Raw genomic sequence first — 16732 nt, forward strand, 5'->3', positions numbered from 1 at the left:
ACTGTTGCAAAAGCATGAAAAAAACATACAAAAACAACAGAAATACTAAAAACAGCAACAACAAAAAAAACCAGCTGCAATTTCCTTATGTTTTGTGATTTGTTTTTGTTTTTTACTTCCACTGTGTTTTATTCATTTTCCATTCTGTTTTTTTTTTTTAAATATATCCAGTGTTTTATTCAAATTTTTGTGCTATTGCAGCATTTTTCTATTTGCTGGTATTTTCTCTGTGCAGGCAGTGTGCACACTGCTAATGCTGTTCCACAGCAGGGATAATGATGACCTTTTTCATTTCGTGCATTAGCCTGCTAATATCAAGCCTCCTAATAAGCACAAATTATAGTTGTGGCTGACAGGAATGTCCTTAGTTTTATAGATTCAAGCCAAACTGCTGCTGTAGCATAGCTATAAGCACCAAAGCAACATCAACAAAAATCCTTTTTTGCTTAAAGCTATTCTTATAAGTCTTTTTTTTTTTTTTCAAACTTTATTTTTAGTTCTTATTTAGGTAAACAAAAAAATAAAAGTAGTATTCTGTAGTATTGATTATTGTAACTGCAGTTAAAGCACAGTTGTTTCAAGTTCAATGCCTTTCTTTCAATATAGGACTGGGGCTGGCCTTCAACCTGCAGCCAGCGTTGACTATGATAGGGAAATACTTCTTTAAGAAGCGTCCGATTGCTAATGGGCTGGCAATGGCAGGCAGTCCAGTCTTCCTCAGCACCCTGGCTCCTCTCAACCAGTATCTCTACAATCAGTTTGGCTGGAGAGGAAGCTTCCTCATCTTGGGTGGCCTGCTGCTGAATTGCTGTGTGGCAGGTTCGCTCATGAGGCCTTTAGGACCTCCACCTGGCAAGGTCAAGAAGGATGAAGAGTTGGCCGCCATTGCTACCACGAGCAAGGAGAAGCGCAGTTTTTTGCAAATAGTTAACAAGTATCTGGACTTATCTCTGTTCAAGCATCGTGGCTTTCTCATTTACCTGTCGGGCAATGTCATCATGTTCGTAGGCTTCTTCGCACCTATTGTTTTCCTTGCTGCCTATGCAAAGGACATGGGTGTAGATGAGTACTCTGCTGCCTTCCTGCTCTCAATCCTGGCTTTTGTGGACATGGGTGCCAGGCCTTCCATGGGGCTACTGGCCAACTCACGCTGGGTCAGACCCAAGATCCAGTACTTCTTCAGCTTTGCTGTACTGTACAATGGAGTATGCCATATCCTCTGTCCACTGGTTGAAAGTTACACTGGTTTGGTGGTGTATGCAATATTCTTTGGCTTTGCCTTTGGAATGGTCAGCTCAGTGCTGTTTGAGACCTTGATGGACCTGGTTGGAGCTCAGAGGTTCTCCAGTGCTGTGGGACTGACCACCATTGTGGAGTGCTGCCCAGTTCTCATTGGGCCACCATTAGCAGGTACAGTCTTTCTGTTTTTGAGCATATTTCATTCATTTACCTGTTTCCATTCAATTTAATGCTGTCAAGAACAACGAATGATAGCATCTATTTGCAGTCAATAGATCCTGGACTACTGCAGCTAGTTGAAAATGATACCAGTCCTGAAAAACACTTTAGTATTTTGCCCTCCACAAGTTAACCAGCTGATTGGTGGAATCCCAGAAATGGAAAATAAATGATTTGGCAACACAACTTTAAGGAAAACACTGACCGAACCCACAATTCAAAATTAAGTGACATTAGCTGAAACATGTTTTCGGTATAGTGTACCTCAGTTTTACATGTGATACTCTAAAATATATATTATTTATATCTTAATATTTTCTGTTGTCTTGCAGGGAAACTGGTCGATGTCACAAAAAATTACAAGTATATGTATTTTTGCTGTGGAGCTATTGTGATTCTGGCCAGTATTTGGCTCTTCATCGGAAACTTCATTAACTACAGACTCTTAGATCGTGAGCGCAGGCGTGCAGAGATGTACAAACGGACTGAGACAGAAGATCCGGACCAAACTCTGGATCAAAAGGAGGCTGATGGCGAAGCCCAGGCCACTGAAGAACTGGTCGACGAAAGTCAGAAAGACGAGCAACCTATGCAGCGGGAAACCAACATCTAGATTGTACTACTCTGCAAACACCTCACTGTCACCACTGCTGCAATCTTGCCACACCCTCCACTATGATCAGACTGAGCTCCGAGCTAAGAGGTGCCTCCCGGTGTTCCGCCAGGCTCTATCTGGGGTCCTCTACTTCTCTAAAGCCAAAGCAACAGCAGTGTTGTAGGAGAGGCTGTGAGGGATAAATTCTCTTTGACAAAAAGTAAAGTGTAACATACTGTTTGCATGTGAAGAGGCTAAAAGTCAAAATGTTTGTGGTAGTACTAACTGTATTTTCTTTTTTCCAACATTGAGCTTGTATCGGAAATACTATAAACTGTGGCGTGTGGAGAAACACTCACATGACACAGTGGCTGTTTGAGTCAGTACAAGGGAATATTGTTTCTGTCCTATAAAACTAGGACAAGTGGGAGCAATTGTAGCAGCAAATTAAAAAAAAATTGGCAGATAATTTTGAAACCTTCATCAAAGATTTATCTGCTGCCGTTTATTAAAATAATAATAGTACTGACTCTGTTTTAAATAGATTTTCTGTGTGACCCAACAGAAAATATCTTTCCATTCTTCCTGCTGCGTCTTCTGACCTGAATGCATCATAATTCCAACAGCACCAGCAACCACATGTTTAAAATAAATAAGCCTCCTTAACAACATAACTGGTAAATAAGATAGGGGTTTTTTGGCATTCAAAGACATTTCCGTCACTTAAACCAGTCTCCGTTACTTGTGATGTCTTGACCACAGACTGCTGATAAAAGATGGACATAACTTCTGATTCATAAACGCAAAGCCAGTATGGAAGTGCCTTAAATATGCATTTTTTTTAATGGCCACTGGGGGGTGCAAACAGTAGTCCAGTTTAATGAAGGTCAATACAGATCACTAGATCTTATTAAAATGACATAAATTTTCATTAATTATTGTGCATATAAAACTTAAGAGTATCCTTTTGGGCATGCTTTGTGATTGACACATTGTTACATTGCAGGACTTCCTTTTTGTGGGAACCAATCCTTTCAAAGCTCAAAGGTAGCGATGGAAAAAATGCTTAGCTCAAGGCTTCGCATTGGGACTTCTTTAACTGATGCTTAATGACATGGTGGTTAAATCCATCTTTTATATACAGTCTGTTCTTGAAGTTGAACTAATTTCAACCTCTGGCTTCAGCCAACAAGCAATTTCATTGCATTTTTTTTCAGCATCTGGGTTGTTTGAGGTTCTACACCCATATTGGACAAGCTAAATGGAGGGTGCTAAATTGCTAGTGCAAATAGCTTACCAGAAAAGGCAGATGAAGGAATCACCTTTGGCCATAGTAATGAACACACCCATTCTACAAGTATCAACATTTAAATGCAAAGTTGTGAAGAATGGGACTGTACCTAATTGCACTGTGCTTTATATGGCAACTGGGTGCCCTAAAATTCCAACTTCCATAAATAAGGTACAGATGTGTTCACAGCTGGCGCCTGTGTATTATGCTGTCCATCTGAGAACTCTAACTTTATGCAGTAAAACCTGCCAAAAAGTCCAAGCTCTGATCGGGTCATAAAATGCTACGTTAAATGTCTTGGGTCCCATATTCTTATACTCACATATACCGTGTGCCGCACTAAAAGTGAAATGGCCACACTTCATTCCAGACTTCATTATGAAATTGCTGCAATTCAGTGAATTTAATTATGGTTGAATGTAATTTCCTCTGTGGGCCTTAAGAAGGTATTAATGACCAAAAACCATCGATTACGAGTGGTTTTCTACATATGAAGCCCATAAGCAATATGCTCACATTGTAACACAGCTATACAGGGAAACATATTTATAGTGACCATTGCCTCTCCATACTGTGATACATTGCCTTAAATCTAGTGCAATCAGTGCAGGGGAGACAGTGAAAACTTGATGAATCTTGATAAATCTTTGTGTTAAACGTGGTCCACCTCTTTGGTTTGATTAACTTCCCAACTCATGAGAAATCAATGTAACGTGTGTATACTACGTGATAAAGCTTTAAGTAATTGTATTCTATATGCTGTAGTCATTAACAAACTAATTCACTAACAACCCGCGCACCAGTATGTTAACAAAATGAAGGAACACGTCACTAATTAAGAAAAGCTAATTGTGTCCAAGTGTGTCGTGTTCACTCAGATATTTTGGTTGTTATAAATGTCAGTGTTGTTCAGTATGATATCCATTACATGTGTATTTTTGTAAACGTCACCCTGCTGTGCTGCTGATCAGTTTTTGTCTGAAAACCTGGAGCTAAAAATGACCAAATGATATCCTGCCACAGATAAGAAAGCCAAACACATTTGCAAGTAATCATGAACATACACACTGGTCCCTTTATAAATGGTGGGATGTGTATTCAGAACTCTGAAATCCTGATATCAAGCTGTGTATCAGTGGTTCAACCATATCTTGTCTTTATCTAAGACTCATGATAATAGTGCTGTGATATCCTCTGTAGGTGGGTTTGAATCGGCTGCTGTTTTGCTTGTCTGTGTGAACTCTGGTATGAGTATTGACCACTGCTGTGTTCTTTGTTTGTTTTGTTTCTTGCAAGTAAGATTGTTCAGTTTCTTTGAGCTCTTTTTTGTCCTGGACTTAGTCTCACATATATTTTCCTTTAAGAATCACTTAATCTGAATCTCCTGTTATGGCCGCTTGTCTCCAGAAATGCACTTTAGTTCATCAGCATTTCATTCCCGTATCACACAGTATTTTTATATACTGTCATGTCTGTACCCTCCTACATTTAAAGTCTGTGAATGTTACTTTATTCAGCCTGCACTTAATTAGTGGAAAGAGGTTCACTATGAATGCTGCAAAATCACTTCTATCAAATAGCACTGCCCCCTGCTGGTTTCAAGCCACATGAAAGGTCAAGAAAGCCAGGTTGTTGTTTGTTACATTTACCTATTTATAATATCAAAAACAATTAATTTTTCATGGGATAAATGCATGAGCATTTTTCTTTTCTAAACTATATTTTCTTGATATTTATAGGTTGAATTATACACAAATAACAAAGCAAAATCTTGTCATGTGAAAATAAGGGGAATATAAATTAATTTCAGTTTCAGTTTCATTCCTATTTTTTCCAATGCCCAATTTTCCCGGTAATTAAAATGATGCAGTATGGATAATGTTATTTATGCAAAAAAAAAAAAAAAAATCATATACCATTAAATTTAATGTGTGATAAGGTAAATAACATGCTTGGAATGTTCTTATATTTACATATTGACATCCAAAACAAGCATTTTGTGTATTTTTTTAAATTACGTTTATTATCAATTATAAGGTGTAGCATCTCAAAGATTGTGTTTATTTTCTTTTTATGTGTGTATATTTAGAAAGAAGACATTTATTTTGAAGTTTGCTTAAAACCAATTTTAGCAGAGCGATGACATTTAAGCGAATAATAATGACTCCTCCCCCTGTGGCATTATTTTTTTAAACACAGTTAACTATTAAGCAGCTTAATTTATTATCCTGGTGTGTGGAGGAGGTGTCACTTCGCTGTAAGATATATGCAGATGCTAACGTTGTTGGACACTGGACAGCACTTTGCAGCTAACACCCTTAGCTTGTTGAAATGACAGCAGATTGGAGCTTTTCATTCATATACTAAATAATATAAAACAAATCGTGAACTGTTAACTATAATGATCTGTTTTTCTTTGAATAATGTGTATTACATTTCAATAAAATTATTTTCTTTTTGTATGAGAATTTGGGGAATTAGAGGTTTATTCTCAGTTAAATTTGTCTTTTTGTGCATTTCAAATTACCTTTAAAAAACACAAGCAAACAAAATTCCAGCTTGCAGGTGGAATCTTCCCACACGTGTATCACACTGCTTTATGTTGATGTGGATATCAGTATGTGTTGCTGCTGATTGTATAGAAGGTCATTTGCTTCTGGGAGGAGGAGGAAATGTAAGCTAACTGTGCCTTATTGTTTTAAACTGACAGATATAAACATGGACAATAGTGCAACTTCTCCCCTTGCTTATGTTGTGTGTATGTTTACACATCACTGCAGTCCTTCTTTTTACTCTAAACGATCAACTTGTGTAAAGGAAAGGAAAAAGAAATTCACTCCATATTTAAACCACATATGAACAAATACGCTGATGATGTGAGAATGTGTATGCACTGAATCTGGAAAAGTATTTTTTGTCATTTGTCTGACAGAACTCACTATGTATTGTGTTTATGGAGCTTTGTACACATAGTCACACATCCAGATATTTCTGTGTATGTACACATGTACGTTTTTTTGTGCGTGTGGTGTGTTTGGACCTTCATACTGTAGTTTGTCTCAGCAGTAATCTCAGTGTCTTTCATCCTTCGAGTACCAGATGTAATATGCGCTTTCAATCAGGGCAACTATCCTGTACAACATGATCCTTTTTCAGATTGCGTCACTTATTTCCACTACCTCTGCAACTGTCATGTCAGAGTGGGGAACAGAACCACACGGGTATAGAAAATTAAATTATGTTTTTGTAACTAATATAAAGATATCACAAATCACATTAGCTAAATAAACTATGTATGTATTCAAATGAACGATTGTCCCTGACTTTGTTTATGATTTTACGTTTTGACTGATAGCTAATGAAAGTTAAACCAAGCCACAGACTGGATATAAAGATGGACATAATGTAGCCTCCACCTGTGAGGTTTTTAGCAGTATTTTACCTGCACTCTCTCTAATGGCCAACAGGAGGCGACTCCTCTATTGTCAGAAAGAAGGCTAGTTGATCTAGAACATAGTTACCTTTCCACGTGACTTAAATTAGCTCTTCTGTAAGCAAATGCAAAGACATCATTTTATCACAAAGCTATAGATCTGTAGATATATGAAGTCTGGCAAGTGCCGAGTGATGTTAAAGGGAGTGAATGCTGACGCCAGCCGAGCAGCTGAATTCAACAGGTGACAAAAGCAGGAATGAGCAGTCATGTAGCTATAATGCTACATGTAGCATTATAGACTCCATTTCTGTCTGATTCTGTTGATACAAGAGTTGCTTTTCCTCCTTCTTTGGAATGTTTTTCACCAACTTTTATGTTTACTTTGTTACACTTAAGGATTGTGTGTGGCCTGATTAGGGTAGGAATTATCAGTGATTGGGACTGTAACTATATTATACTGTTAATTTTTGAATTATGCGATTTTGTATCTCAGGTCATTTTGCAGGGTGACATAAAAGTAATGTAATGAGTAGTTTAATGAATTAGGCTACGTCCACACGTACACGGGTATTTTTGAAAACGGAGATTTTCCGTTTTCGTTTTAAAAAATAATCCCATCCGCACGTAAACGCAGAAATGAAGGAAAATGCTGCTAGGAACATGCCAAAGCAACAGGTGGCGATATATTCCTAACCGTGTAGAAATGTTGGCCAATCAGAAGTCTAGAAGCCTCGGTGGGAAATAGTAAACAAAGATGGGGCATAGAAGCAGAACCGAGTCGTATGTGTGGAGGGACAGTAACTGTGTGTGTATATGTGAGCATTTAAACACTGCAGAGAGTACAAGTAACAGTATTGTAGAAATTAATTTCACCGAAACAATAACGTGGCGCACAGTGTGACGTCAAAAAAGGCGCACACCTTTGACGCTGCGTTTTCTCCGTTTTTCTCGTCCACACGTAAATGCAAAAACTGAGTTTAAGAAAATCTCCACCCTGGCAGGTGTTTTTAGAAATCTCCGTTTTCAGTGACCGAAAACGCCGTTTACGTGTGGACGAAAGGTGCAAACGCATAGAAAAATCTGCGTTTGCAAAAATACCCGGGTACGTGTGGATGTAGCCTTAGTGTCTATAGCAGGGCCGATATCCTGAAACTTTTCCACGTGTCCGTGCTGCAACACACCTGAATAAGATTTGTAGGTGATTAGCAAGACTTGACTGCATGCTGAGGTGGCAACACCTAACCTTACTTACACTTTTATTTAAATGTACTTAAGTTTTTTTTTGTTTGTTTTTTAAAAAGCACTTCTAAAACTAGTTTTATTGAACCATATTCATTCATGAGCTGCTGTAACATGAATCAAATGGCTGAATTGCCACCTGCAGTCAAGTTCTATAGAGTCTTGCTAATCACCTACTAATTTTATTCAGGTGTGCTGCAGCAGAGACACATGGAAAAGTTTAAGGATACCGGCCCTGCTATAGACACTAATTCATTAAACTACTCGTTACATTACTTTTATGTTACCCCGCAAAATGACCTGAGATACAAAATCACATAATTCAAAAATTAACAGTATAATATAGTTACAGTCCCAATCATTAATAATTCCTACCCTAATCAGGCCACACACAATCCTTAAGTGTAACAAAGTAAACATAAAAGTTGGTGAAAAACATTCCAAAGAAGGAGGAAAAGCCACCTGTGGTCTGTAGGAAGCAAATAAGTAACATAACCCAGAACTTTTTAAATCAGCATGTCAGTGACATAGTAGTACATCTGCCTCATGATCCAAACCAGTTTCACCCAAACTGTAAAGACCAAATGTGGTCTTTACAGTTTGGGTGAAGACATATTAGGCAATCATTCATTATATGCACATTTAATTAAGTTCCTTCCAATACTGCAGGAGGACTAATGATTCTCGTGACTTGTGGAAGGATGTAATTCATTACTTTCTGTTAAATAAAACTTTAAACACTGTCCAGCACGTACAGAACATGGCATGAATATCCGTTGCAGCTGGTGGTTGCAAAAATAATAAACTGGAAAATGTTAAAAAGCTCAGAGCTTAACAGAGTGACTCTGGACACATGAACATACTGATAATTATATCAAAATATCAATTAGTGCATCTTTAATTTATTAAGTGTTACTTATATGTTTATGATAATGTTGGCTGTGGTTTTCTTTGACAATAACACAGATGTGCACTACCAGTCAAAGGTTTGGACACACTTTCTCAGGTATTGTTTTTTCTTTATTTTTACTACTTTCTATATTGTAGATACAAACTGGAGACATCAAATATATCATGCAAGATATATGGAATTATGTAGCAAAGAATAAATTCATAAATAACTCTACATATGTCTTATATTTTAGATTTGCACAAAGTGCCACCCTTTGTTGACAGCGCTGCAAACCCTTGGCCTTCTCTCAATGAGCTTCATGATGTTATCACTTGAAATGGTTTCACTTGACAGGAGCACCTTGTCAGGGGTCAATTGTGAAATTTCTTGCCTTCTTAATGGGGTTGGGACCATCAGTTGTGTTGTGCAGAAGTCAGGTTGTTTCACAGCTGACAGCCCTGTTTGACAACTGTTAGAATTCATATTATGGCAAGAACCAAATTCCATTATTACTTTAAAAGCTGAAGGTCAGTCAGTCTGGAAAATTGCTAAAACTTTGAATGTGTCTCCAAGTGCAGTCGCAAAAACCATCAAATGCTACGAGGAAACTGGCACACATGAGGACGCCCCAGGAAAGGAAGACCAAGAGTCACCTCTGCTGCTGAGGATACATCTGAGTCACCAGCCTCAGAAATCCCAAGTTAAAGGCACCTCAGATTAGAGCCCAGATAAATGTCACAGAGTTCCAGTAGCATACACATTTCTACATCAGCTGTTCAGAGGAGACTGTGTCAGACCTGAATCAGACCTTTATGGTCAAATAGCTGCTAAGAAACCACGACTAAGGAAAAGCAAGAAGCAAAAGAGATTTGTTTGGACCAAGAAACACAAGGAATGCACATTAGACCAGTGGATATCTGTGCTTTGGTCTGATGACTCCAAATTTGCTTCCATCTGCTGTGTCTTTGTGCGACGCCGAAAAAGTGAACGAATGGTCCCTACATGCATGGTTCCCACCGTGAAGCATGGAGGAGGAGGAGTGATGGTGTGGAGGTGCTTTGCTGGTGACACTGTTGGGAATTTATTCAAAATTGAAGGCCCACTGAACCAGCATGGCTACCACAGCATCCTGCATTTAGTTGGACCATCATTTCTTTTCCAACAGGACAATGAACCCAAACACACTCCAGGCTGTGTAAGGGCTATGTGACCAAGGAGAGTGATGCGTCAGATGGCCTGGCTTGCAGTCACCTAACCTATGACAATGAACCGTAGACTAACGGCAAAGGTGCCAACAAGTGTTCAGCATCTCTCCTTCAAGACTTTTGGAAAACCATTTCAGGTGATGACCTCGTGAAGCTCATTGAGAGAACGCCGAAAATGAGATGAACAGAATCAACTTTTGGGGATTTACTTACCTGGATGACTGAACATGCATCAAGACATTAATATTCCTAATTTTAATTACAAGTATAATTATATATTGATTCTAAGTTATAATCCACCAGACTCTCTTTGCTATATTAGTTTGATCCCATCAAAAAAATGATCAGTGGTCTCATTAGTCTGATGCCCAGCTTATAAATTGTAAAAGTTTTTCAAATATCAAATTTCCTGCTGACACAGAGGCACAAAAACAAACCGCCAAATGAAAACAGAACCTCCAAGGTGGAGGCAATAATGCTTCAGCAAGTCAGCAGAATGAATAATATCTCAGTGTGTCTTTCCATTAACAGTCAGCACACAAAATCACCTGGATGGGACCAACAACTCTCACTGCACTCACAGTGCAGCTCCTCCTGCATCAAACTCAATAATTAACTCACTAATAATCACGCATCATTCTCATATTAATTCTGGTTAATGGTGACCAATGAAAACTCACACTTCAAAGATGCCCCCACCCCATCCTGTCGCCCACTCCACATGGCCCGCTCCCCGCTGTCTCATTAGTATGCAATGCATCAGCGAGGCTATGCGTGCCGATGATGGCTGAAGACCCTCAGGCAGAGTTTCAGGCTAGATTTTAATGGGGCGGTGAGGGTCACCAAGCAAAGAGAGAACAATACGCCTCTCCAGTTTCCTGTGATCGCCTTTTCAGCAGGATGGGGCACCCCAGGGGGAAGGACCTGTTGGGGTTTGAATGCAGAAGAAGCTGACCTTCAAAACAGTGTCAAACCATATTCCCTGTAAAGCTGCAGAGTTTCAGGTCAGCCTCCTTTGAGTGCTGCCGGTTGGCAATTAGCTGTCATACTAGTGCTCAGGCTAAGCGCACTTCACTAACAATGTTGTGATATTAGGTTAAACACTGAAGGGACACGGGCGGCCCAGCGGATATGTAGCCATTCTTTGATGTTGCATTGAGGCTGTAACCGCAGCACATCCAGCTGCTTCCAATCCTTTTTTTATTCCTACGCTTCTCTTGTCTCTCGCCTTTTAACAGGACTCTATAAACACACTCCAACCACTTTTTTTATAACCTTATGAAAGGTAGATTTTATGCAGCAAATGTAAAATATGCCTCGAATGCGAGCAGCAGCCAAATATTTATGGAAAAATGGGGAAAAGTTAAAGATGTATAAAGCATTCACTGGTTTTATATATTATTCATGACTCTGAATGTTTTTCATGCTTTATGCATGAAAACACCTATTTAAATGCTCATCAGGAACTGTATGCTTGGTACTGTATAAAAATGTGCTCTATAACCGTATTTTTAAGTATCTTTTTACGCTAAAGACATTTTAGCGAAGTAAAATAGTGGAACAGTGCTTGAAGCAGAGTGCAAACGTTGTGCTTTTATTAGCTGATTGGCATCAGCTGTTCCATTCATGCGTTGCAATCACTGGCTCGTTCACAGCTGTGTGGCTACCGGCTTAACTCTGACATCCAGTCGTACTTGCATATTCAAGTGTGGACTGCTGCAGTGGGAATTTACTCTCAGACAGCCCTAATTTGATACACCGAACTGATCTGACACATTTGTCGATCAAGGAATTGTTTGTTTAAAAAAGGTGCACTAAAAACAAACGCAACTGTAAAGTATGCGACACACACAGCGATTGTGCTCACGAGCAATGTTCCCTCTAATTTTTCATGTGTCTGAGCGAACACACAAACTCCCTGAGCGGACACATGGACCACAGTGAGCAACATCAGACGTCTGCACTGTGGTGACACCAGCATCGAATCCATCCAAATTACATGGTTTATTATTTACATTTATGTTAGGCTACTTTTAATTAACTGCTTTAGCCCACTTACAATGAAAAAAAAAAAATTGACCTGTGTAGTGAGTCTGTGGTCTGGGAGAGAGTCTGTAACTCTCTGTCTGCAAAATACAGTAAATAATGACCAATGTTGGACAATTAATTATATAGTTACTTCTTCAAAAAAGTAACTGAGTTATGCAAACAACAAAGTTTTTTGCAGCTGTTTACCTACAAATGCAGCCAAGGCGTTTTTAAATAAACATTTCAAACTATTTACAGAACAATCAGCTGTTCTGCATCAAATCTGATGCCACACAAATTATTTGTGGCACTCCAAAAAATAATTTCTGTCCACTATGAGATAAAGGAGAACAACAGCCTGATACCTGCAGGCCTGACAGCAGGAGACATATCACTCCTGTAACACCTGTAACATTCAGCAGTGGCCTCATTGTTCTGACACACACAACAAAACTATTGACTACACTACACACAGGTGGGCAGGTGCTTCTCCAACAGCATCACCATCAACACAGGAGCACCTCAGGGATGTGTCCTCTCGCCACTGCTCTACTCCCTCTACACTTCAGACTGTGTGGCCACCCACGGCTCCAACACAATTGTGAAGTTTGCTGACGACACAGTGGTGTTGGGTGCCATCTCCAACAACGATGAGGCGGCCTACATGGATGAAGTGAAGAATCTGGCATCGTGGTGCCAGGACAACCACCTCCAGCTGAACGTCAGCAAGACCAAGGAGCTGGTGGTGGACTTCAGAAGGGGTCAGCACAGAGACTACAAGCCCATCATCATCAATGGAGCTCCAGTGGAGAGGGTGCAGTCCTTCAAGTATCTTGGTGTCCACATCTCCTCAGACCTGACATGGGCTGCCCACATTCAGGTCCAGACCAAAAAGGCTAGGCAGCGCCTGTATCACCTACGACAACTGAGGAAGTTCAGGGTCTCTCCAAAGATCCTCAGGATTTTCTATACAGGCGCTGTGGAGAGCATCCTCACACAGAACATGACATCGTGGTTTGGGAACAGCTGTGTGAAGGACCAAAAAGCTCTCCAGAGAGTGATCCGTACAGCAGAACGCTGCTGCAGGATTGCTCTCCCCCCGCTTCAGGACACCTACACCAGGAGATGCCGGACTAGAGCAGCGCAGATACTGAAGGACCCGTCCCGTCCAGGCAACAAACTGTTCCAACTTCTGCAATCTGGTAGAAGGTTCCGCATCTTCCAGGCAAGGACAGAGAGACTCAAGAGGAGCTTCTATCCCCAAGCCATCCGTGCCCTAAACACACACACCCGCCCTCTCACATCATCTATAATTGACTGAGACAGGACTCTTCCAGACACTCTAAACCAAGGCACAATGTACATTTCAAATTCCTTTAATTTTAAATATGTTTATATTGTCTATCCTGTAAAATAGTCAGATATCTATTCATATTAATGTACAGAATTCACCTGCTTGCTGCTACTACTGCACATTCACCCAGTGTATATACTATATGTATATATATAATGTTCTTCCTCTACACCCCCCCCCCCCAATTTTTGCACATGTCGAGGAGCGTGTCAGGCTACATTTCACTGTGTGTTATACTTGTATAACTATGCATGTGACAAATAAAGAACCTTGAACCTTGAACACTAACTACACAAGATCTGTGCTAAACGTCGCAAATCTCTCACGTCAAAACATGGTGTCACTCCTAAAACTTCCCCCTCCCTAAACATCTAAATGCCATGTTGCCATATCATTTTTTTGATTGGTTGACATGGTACATTTTTCGACCAATAGGAAAGGGTGGGGTTTTTTTGGTGTTGTTTTTGCTCACAGCGGAGCTTTGGAGCGTTTTCCTTATAAAACACAGTTTTTAGTTTCTTCCCACAGTAAATATAAACAACGATAGTATTCAGGAAGAAAAACAAACATTGCATATAATTTTATCATAACCGATCAACACAATTTAAAAACTGGTATAAAATCCACACTGTGGTGGGGGCCGGTTTGCAGCATAATTTGCATAGTACAGTTTTCTGGTCCGTGTCATACTTTTCATAACCAAACCATGTCCATGCTGCAGAGGTAGCCCCACGTTTAGGAATAAGGTCCTCAATGTATTTGGACTGGTCCTTCTGTTTGGACCTAACTGGTTCTGCCTCATCTTTACTGGCCATGCTGGTATTCTCTGTGCCTGCATCCACGTGGTGACCATCCAAACGATGAAAAAATATTTCCGTAAACAGTGTATTTTGTGACAAACGATAGCCTATAATATGAAACAATAGATCTTTTAATTTTGTCATCGAATATATTTCGTCATATCGAACAGCCCGACCGAAATCTCAAAACTTTGTGATAAACTGATAAAGTCACACAAAAAAAGATTAGTTCACATTACTGCTGCTAAAGGCTACAAGCTACTGAACGATAGTGTACTTGGTTTTTTACAGCGCTGTAGTTCTTAGTAAGACAAAAGCATCCAACTGTGTTCATTCCTGCTCCCTCCTCTCGTCTTTACTCGCCTCATTCAAATGTTTGTTTAGGTTGTAGGAAAACATATTCATTGTTAAAGATGAGGTAGCCTTCTGTCCATGAAACAGAGAATCCAACAGCACTGAACAACTAGCACGGTGTGCAGATGTGAGAGGGACTGTTTAGAAAAGATATGAACAGTTTATCCTTCATAACTACTAGAACAACAAGTCCTTGTTTAATCAAAAATATCAGTATTTCACAAAGTCCACTGGATCATGCACACACTGAAATACCACATAAAATTTAGTATAAAATGAACCTTGATACCATTCACATGCACATCCATTAAATGTAAGGCTTTAACCAGATGCTGTTAGCTTAGCATAATGGAAGCTAGCTGTTTGCCCAGAAGCAGTGGCGTACTCTATTCAGAAATGGGAAACACATTTCCTGATTTGTCATACTTAAACCTACATACCACCAAATAAATCCTTACTTATCATGTAAAGCAGAACTAGAAACCCCTCTTTTAAAAACAGAAGCTTTACTGCAGCGTTTCCAATCAGTTTCTTTGTGTCAGCGATCCCTGAGGGACTCACATTGTATTAGATGTGGTTGATAGCAGCTGCCTGATATCTAATGCATATAAAGCCAATATTGTCTGCCCCTCATATCACAGTCTATGCATTGATGCTATATCAGAGGAAAATGTCTCTCAAAGCATCAGCTACGGAGCGAACCAAACCAATAAAAAGATGGCCCGGAGGCGTTCTGACCCAAACTGGACCTCAAACTGATATGGCCAAAAGCTACAAGCTGCTCTGGTGTCTCAACAAGACACACATTAACCTTTCCTCCGTTATTTTTCTGTGGAGATCTCCCACTTTGAAGTGCTTCCATTTAACCTTCATTTAACTTTTGTGTCATGCGCTCCCAGGCGCCCCATTTTGACAGCAGAAGCCTTTAGAAGTCAGAAAAGGCCTGCGGCTATAGATGGCATATCAGCACATCTGTCTGCTGCAGTGCCAGGTTGGGGAGTGAGGAACTGGCTGTTCGTTCTTCCACAAGTGGTCTGTCATTTTCTGGCTAGATCCCTCTTTAGCTCATTGTCAGAAAGACACTTTAAAAAGGCATAATCCTGATCTTACACTACCAAGGAGTCAGAATTTTCTAGGGCTTATTCAGACAGCATGAAGCCAGGCGAATATGAACTAAAGCTGGCATTTCTTCCAGTGGTCTATTTTAGTTTGAAACATATTTTTAAAAAGAAAACCTTTTCTGACTTGTCTGCTTGGGGGACACGACTCTAGAGTCGCCCACAGAAGGAGCAACATTAGCACATTTGACACTGTGTTTTTAATCAAGGTCAAAAGTCACTCTCATTTTAACTCTGTTTTGGTCTCCACCGATTTCCAAGGGTAAAATATTTAACTGTTGCTCACTGAGTGTTGAACAGTTAGTCAGTGACTTTTGGGGTTAGTACAAATTGTTGTATTTAGCAACTTTATCTAAAAAGAAAGACTAAAAGGCTACAAACAACGAAAGACAATCAAATGCTTTTTTAAAACTGCAGAGTGCGATTGTAATTTTCTGAAGGCTTATTGCAATCCGGTTGTTCAGTCTGACGTCACTAGCCGTGTCTGGGTCTAAACTCCGCTGCAGGTCCATATATCAAACGATCACTATGGCATTACTGAGAGTTGAAAAACTGTCTAAAGTCTTTCATCTTTAATAAAATGATCAGCGTTCTGCTCTACCAGGTGTAACAATTGAGTTTAACACCCAGGCATCCATGAAAACGGAATTTATGACATTTAACGGAGTTAGAAGTTAGCAGGGAGTTAGCTCGCTAGCTTCTATCTAAATACAATATAGCATGTCCTGACTGCGGGGTTTTGGAAACAAATTAAAACGTACAGCTCTGCTATCACTTCCAGCATAAATGAAGACAGAAAACTAAACAGCAGTGACGTTTGTAGGGTTACTGAAGTTGGGCTAGCTGGTATATAATGATGTGCTACGTGACCGCTAGCGACACAGCTATGTTAGCATAATATAAACAAGCTAACTGTTTTTCCACTCGATAAAAGTTACCGTGAGTGTTCTCGGTGGTCAGGA

At 39.8% G+C, this 16732-nt stretch overlaps 1 protein-coding gene across 2 annotated transcripts in view; it reads left to right on the forward strand.

The window, feature by feature from the left end:
* The window catches only part of LOC146650201 (monocarboxylate transporter 2), a 32458-nt gene extending 25840 nt beyond the window's left edge, over nt 1–6618 (forward strand). The window contains exons 4-6 of one of the 2 annotated variants that reach the window (XR_014908196.1): nt 607–1410; nt 1791–4612; nt 4654–6618. Coding sequence is in view for 1 of the 2 variants with exons in the window: in XM_085386931.1 (XP_085243057.1) it covers nt 607–1410; nt 1791–2071 (1085 nt within the window). In the remaining variant the exon portion in view is untranslated. Of the gene's footprint in view, nt 1–606; nt 1411–1790 lie in introns of both variants that reach the window. The other variant, XM_085386931.1, reaches the window with a different exon arrangement.
* The last annotated feature ends 10114 nt before the right edge of the window (nt 6619–16732 follow it).

Source organism: Rhamphochromis longiceps, linkage group LG17 (assembly GCF_057381845.1).
Source record: "Rhamphochromis longiceps isolate RC_006_pf linkage group LG17, R_longiceps_female_GT1.1, whole genome shotgun sequence".
Taxonomy (NCBI): Eukaryota; Metazoa; Chordata; class Actinopteri; order Cichliformes; family Cichlidae; genus Rhamphochromis; species Rhamphochromis longiceps.